The sequence below is a fragment of the Pyxicephalus adspersus genome, chromosome 4 (assembly GCF_032062135.1).
Source record: "Pyxicephalus adspersus chromosome 4, UCB_Pads_2.0, whole genome shotgun sequence".
NCBI lineage: Eukaryota > Metazoa > Chordata > Amphibia > Anura > Pyxicephalidae > Pyxicephalus > Pyxicephalus adspersus.
In genome coordinates, this window is record NC_092861.1 from 94,082,146 (window position 1) to 94,088,074 (window position 5,929).

General features: G+C 39.5%; 1 protein-coding gene across 1 annotated transcript in view; it reads right to left on the reverse strand.

The window, feature by feature from the left end:
• NUP43 (nucleoporin 43) overlaps positions 1-4,581 on the reverse strand; it is a 12,113-nt gene extending 7,532 nt beyond the window's left edge. The window contains exons 1-4 of the mRNA XM_072409045.1: positions 4,257-4,581; positions 2,716-2,838; positions 1,478-1,555; positions 797-968 (exon numbers count right to left, since the gene is read on the reverse strand). Coding sequence (XP_072265146.1) covers positions 797-968; positions 1,478-1,555; positions 2,716-2,838; positions 4,257-4,376 — 493 coding nt within the window. The 5' untranslated portion in view covers positions 4,377-4,581. The remainder of the gene's footprint in view (positions 1-796; positions 969-1,477; positions 1,556-2,715; positions 2,839-4,256) is intronic.
• Positions 4,582-5,929: the final 1,348 nt, after the last annotated feature.

Below are 5,929 nucleotides of genomic sequence, written 5' to 3' on the forward strand. Positions count from 1 at the left end.
CTGTCATTGCCAGCAAAGGGTTTTTAACCAAGTATTAGAAATGAACATTTTATTTTCAGCTTTTTAATTTGTCCAATTACTTTTGAGCCCCTGAAAAAAAGGCTTTAGTTCCTCACATTTTTATGCAATCCATTTGTTCAACCCACTGAATTAAAGCTGAAAGTCTCCAAATCAACTGCATCTAAATTGTTTCATTTAAAATTAATTGTGGTAATATACAGAACAAAAATTGGAAAAAAGTTGTCTCTGTCCAAATATTTATGGACCTAACTGTACTTGTAAGCAAATCTCACCCTCAAAAAGTAAAAATTGTCCAGTTAATTAACACAGCTGCACCTACTTATCTTTAGCTCAAAACAGACTCACTATGGTCTAGCTGTACTATCCAATAGGACAGTTTCGCGCTAGAAAGCCCTTGGTCCAGCTCGCCATATATACCCATTATGACGTCAGCTCACTGACATGCCCAGCCGCTGCTGGAACATGCATGCCAGCAGAGGACGTGATGCAGCTGAGGCGGCATTACGCATAGTGGTAGCTGCAACTGTTATAATGTTCCCGTGTAAAAATACTTTACCCAATTACCGACCATTTGAACATAGCCTAAAATTTGAAGTCTGCACGATATAGGCAAATTCTAAGTTCAGATTTGGAATCAGCACACTCGATATGGTATTCCCAGTAGCAAAATCATTCTTGTGCAGTTATATATATTCCAAGCAGTGCCTTAGATTTAGTTGCTTAAGCTGGAATCTATAAACTCCTTTTGTTCCTAGTGAAAGGTCACCTAACTTACCTATTGTTCTTACTATGTCTTTGCTGTCAGCTCTGAAAACATTAATTCGGCCATCCTCTCCAACGGAAACAATTTCGGGACTGTTGCAAACAATACCAGTGCAGGGTGCTCCTTGGTCATTTGAGCCAGCATGGTGATGGGCATGCTCCCATTTCTGCTTTTCTGATAAGGTCTTACGCAAAACAAAAAATGTAACATTAAAATGCAATATCAAACTGACAAATACACCAACAAATGCACCTAAACTTTTACAAAATAGGGGCCAAACATACAGGATTTTAGTAAGGAAAATAGTTTTACCTAACAGAATACAACCTAGCACAATAATACTTACATTTTACAAATACATTTTCTAAACTAATTTTGTTTTTGGTAAATGCCGCAAACTGGTCTTCCTGGTAAGCAGTGGCAACGATCTGCAGCATTGCATTTGCTCTGTTTTTTCTATACAACAAAAGCCATTCCTACAGTTTACACCAAGTGCCCTCAAAAAATGGAAAAGCATTTGTAAACCAGTCATTAACAAACATTTGCATCTCAAGAAACTAATATAGGAGCCTAATCAAGACAATGAATTTGAAGCCAAAGTTTACAATAGCCATAAAGTCAAATTAACATTTAAAGATAAAAACACAAAAACCAATCAATACTATTTCAGATGTATTGACATGAAAAGGTTACCTGGTTTGTCTGATGGTGACGAAAGATTGTTACCCTTCCAGTTGAAGATGCTGTCACAATTCTTTCTTGATCTAAAAACTTAATAACAAATGATGTCAGGTTACAAAAATTAACTAATAAAATCACTCTGCACTATAGTGACGTATATCATATATCATAGCTTTGATATTTACAAGAAGGGGTTGGTATATGCCCTTGAAACAAGTGAAAAACTGACATGCAGCTACTCTCTGAAGCAATGCACTACAACTAATTGGAATAAAAAATAATAGTGCGTGTTGGAGCAGAATTGCCTTATTGCATAGGATACCATTCAAAAGAAATTGCACTACAAAATGCTAATTTACCATTTGTGAACAAGCTTTGTACCAAACTGCACTTTAAAACACAACCAATTGCCAAAGTGTGTTTCTGAGTAAATGCTAAACAATGACTTTTAAAAATGTTAAATCAGGCAGGTCATGATTGCAAAAAGGGAAAAGAGTTGTACCCTCTACAATAACCCTTACCTGCCTGATTGCTCTGTTGAACTGCTGAAAAAGCCTGGTTGTCAGGATACCCAACAATCCTGAATAAACTCCCACATAGACCTGGCCAAAGAAGATGCCCTAACATCGCAAGGGGAAAGAAAGATGGAAGAAGATGGCTGCTCCTTGCGATGAAAGTGGGACAGGCTATTATAGCAAGGTTTAGTTTGGCTTTAAAGAATTGGAAATGAGTAAAAAAAAAAAAAAAAAAAGGAAATAAACAAGACAGAAAAATTACCACAGCCACTATATATATGTTTCAATTTATTAAATTCGTGCTTTCGTATGAAACTCATATGCTTTAAAAATGCTGCACAGGAGACCTTCTGTAGGTTATATTTGGGATAAAGGTTAACAAATTGCACCATTTGCATCTTCTGAGAATGAAGCAGTAAAGGGGCGTCCGGGAGTGATTAAATGAAGTAACCAAAAGGCTTTTGCAAGTGTTTGCTTGTGGTTAGAAACCGTACACTTTTTTTAAACCTGTATATGGAATTACTTCACATCCATATATAAGCGGTTGGAGTAGGTAACTGCGGCATGGAATGTCTGAAAAAACATACAGCTAGCACAAGTGTACTTTATATATATAAAAAAAATAAATAAATAAAAATAAAAAAAAAAAAAACATTGATATTTGCCAAGTCATTTAATGTCAACTCTAATTTCCTTTTTCTTTTCTTAATCTGAACAGTATAGAATGGACAATACCTGCATGTCTGTTACATCGCCTTTGTGTTTGATCTCACATAACAATTTTGGATCTGCCAAGTAATCTTCATCCATATTTATGGTGCCAAAATCTCCAGTGGACCATAGGGATACTTTGTTTTCCTAAAAACATATTTAAAAAAAATGAAAAGTTGCATATTAGTATAATAACCGGGCGGCATCTGATAAAGTTTCTTTATAAAAAACATTTTCGCTCCAATAAAAATTACTCACCTTAGTCCAGTCCACTGCACTTCTTGGACCATCATTCTACAGCTTACAGCTTGAACTATAAGGGTCTGTGGTGAGGGGCTTATGTATTCCCACTAATGTAGAACTGAAGCTGTCTAAACACATTTCAGGAGCGCAACTGCAATCTAACGTTAATTGTACCATACAGGAGATCTCAAACACCAAACCATTCAGTTTTATTGAAAAGCTCTGTAGCCCACCCCTCCCCTTATACAGGTGCCTAATTACACCTGCCCTGGACACCTAGTAGTTGCCCACTTACCTTTCCGAAAGGTGACCCCCTTCCCCCATAGAATCCACTGTGACTATACTCTAGGGCTAAATTTATAAACATTCACATAGTGACCTGTTTAATGGAAGTGCTTGTTTTATTAGTCTGTGTGACTGAGGGGAGAGAATGGAGAATGTCTAATTCTTGACTACCTAGGTGATCAAGAATAAATGGGAGCGCATCCCGGGAGGCTTTTGGGTGCTCCTTCTGTGCATACCAGAGAAAAAGCCTTTTTGCCCTAACAGAAAGATTTGCAGATCTCAGGCATGTGCAGTGAGATCTGCAACTTTTTTTCATCACCCGACCCAGGCGCAAGACCGGGTGACGTAGGATGAAGAACCAGGAAGAAGAGCAGAAGATGGCGGTGTCCAGAGTGCCGGCTCCGTAACGAAAGTCGGGATGACGTGGGACCTGATGCAGGATTGCCGTTTTCAGTTTAGTTCCTCTTTAAAGTGGACCTATCACCCAATTTGATTTTGGGTGACAGGACTGCTTGTTTTATTTTTTTTTAAGTTTTTAAATTTTCTGACTGTTATATATTCTTCCCCCTACTTTCAGGGCTCTCGCTATGGCTAAAAGTTTGATGGGTGATCCTGTAACCTCCTGAAATACCAGTTTCATTGGGTGCGGGATTCGGCATTGTGTTTGTGTTGGAATTAGTGGCCTTCCACAAACATAAATGAACAATTTCACTGTGGATAGACAGAGAAGGACTGGCACCAAGGTATTTACATTGGCAGAAGACATTGCAGACATCATCGGACAGCCCTTTCTATACTTGCAGTGAAGGACCATGTGGTTACCCAGTTCTGGGTGAATAGCAAAGTGCTGCTATGGGCCCAGGGGAGGAAAACTGCTGGGACTGCAGCTGAGCTTGCAGCAAAATGCTGTAGTCAAAAGCATTTTTTTTACATGAACACTTTTGCTGACTACTTGGTATTAGTCAGCAGCGACCCTAGAACAGATGATCGGTGTCATCTCCGTCCCCCGCCTGGTATGTGAATGAATTGCGGCTCACCTCGTTATCCCAGGAGCCCGCAGCGAAGAGATCTGGCTGCTGCATAGAGGAGACCGGCTCTGGGCGCCAGCGGGTCTTGCTGATCTTCTGGGACACGAACTTGGCTATCATATTCTCCATATTGGCAGTCGGAGTGTAAGTAGCAGCCTGCTGTGGTCTAGCTGGACATGAACCGCCAATTTCTCCTCACACAGATCTATGACAGGCTCACTTTCCCCGACACGCTCCTCATTGGCGAAGTGAGAAGCAATTCCCCGCCTGGAGCCTATCATTCACTAGAGCAAAATGATAGACTAAGGATTGGCTGCTATTTGTATCTCTAATACAATGTTCAGACAGGCCTGTAAGGAAGCCATTTTGCCATAGCTTACTTCTATTCTAACAATGGGAATGAGGCTTCTATAAAATGGTTCATGCCCGAAAAACCGGAAGAAAACGTTTTTGTATCATGACAGTGGCGCTCGTCAGTGAGGGAACTACAGGCGGAAGTCATTAGTCACGTGGTTCTTGCCAGCTTCCCTTCCAATAGTGTTGAACACAGTATTTTACTATTAGCAAATTTTAAGAGAACCTGTCTACACAATATCTACAAACGTGCCATAACATTACATGTACAGTTGCCATAATTATACATGTTATTTACCTAATAATAACAATAATATAATAATAATATTTCCCCACATTTAGTGTGTGCCTCCAAAGATTATACAGGTGGTCACCTGTTTTGCCAAAGTTAATTTCCTGAACTTTGCTTGCTGAAACTGACTTGGTTGGCAGTGTATTTTGATTCACTGACCTTGACAAGTACAAAAATTAGGAGTTTCTGGTATTCACTATTGTTCTTTTACAAACTGTGACTTTCACAGTAGAGTAGACACAGCTGTGAAACTAGCAGTAAAAGGTCAGCAATTGCCGTTTCCGTGATTTCTTATGGCAAGTATACTTTAAAGTGGAACCATCTTTTTATATACAAGAATTGTGAGCAGGCAGGATTCTTCTACAGAAGCATAAAATACCTGTTCACCTACTTGTTCACAATACAGGTGGTCCACATGTTAAGGACATCCGACATACGGACGTCTCCTAGATATGAATGGGGCTTCCGCTCACTCGTCTGCAGGATGGAGGCTTGGAGGGGGAGGGGTGGTTTGCATGGACTTGCAGAAGAAAGTTTTTGCTAAACACAGCTGAGGTTGTGGGTGATCTTGGGGGGGGGGGAGCTCTTTTTGTAGCCTCTTGTAACTCTTTAATGATCAAGACAAACTCTGCAGTTGTTTCTTTTTGCATATCAAAGCACAGCTTGCTCCAGAAGGTAATGAATTTGTAGCCTCTTGTAACTCTTTAATGATCAAGACAAACTCTGCAGTTGTTTCTTTTTGCATATCAAAGCTCAGCTTGCTCCAGAAGGTAATGAATGTCTAGGCTTCAGAAAGACATTTTACTTTGCTTTGTTTGTGAGGATTTTATACAGTAACTGACACCATGCTGTCTAATAATATGTTGAGACAAACATCTGTCCTAATTGCATTTTTTAAAATAATGTACCTGTTCAGACTTACATACAAATTTAACTTAGGAATAAACCTAAAGTCCCTATCTCGTATGTAGCCCGGGGACTACCTGTATTCTTTTCATGGTACACTGAGCTGCACATGTGCAGCTGATCTCTTGGT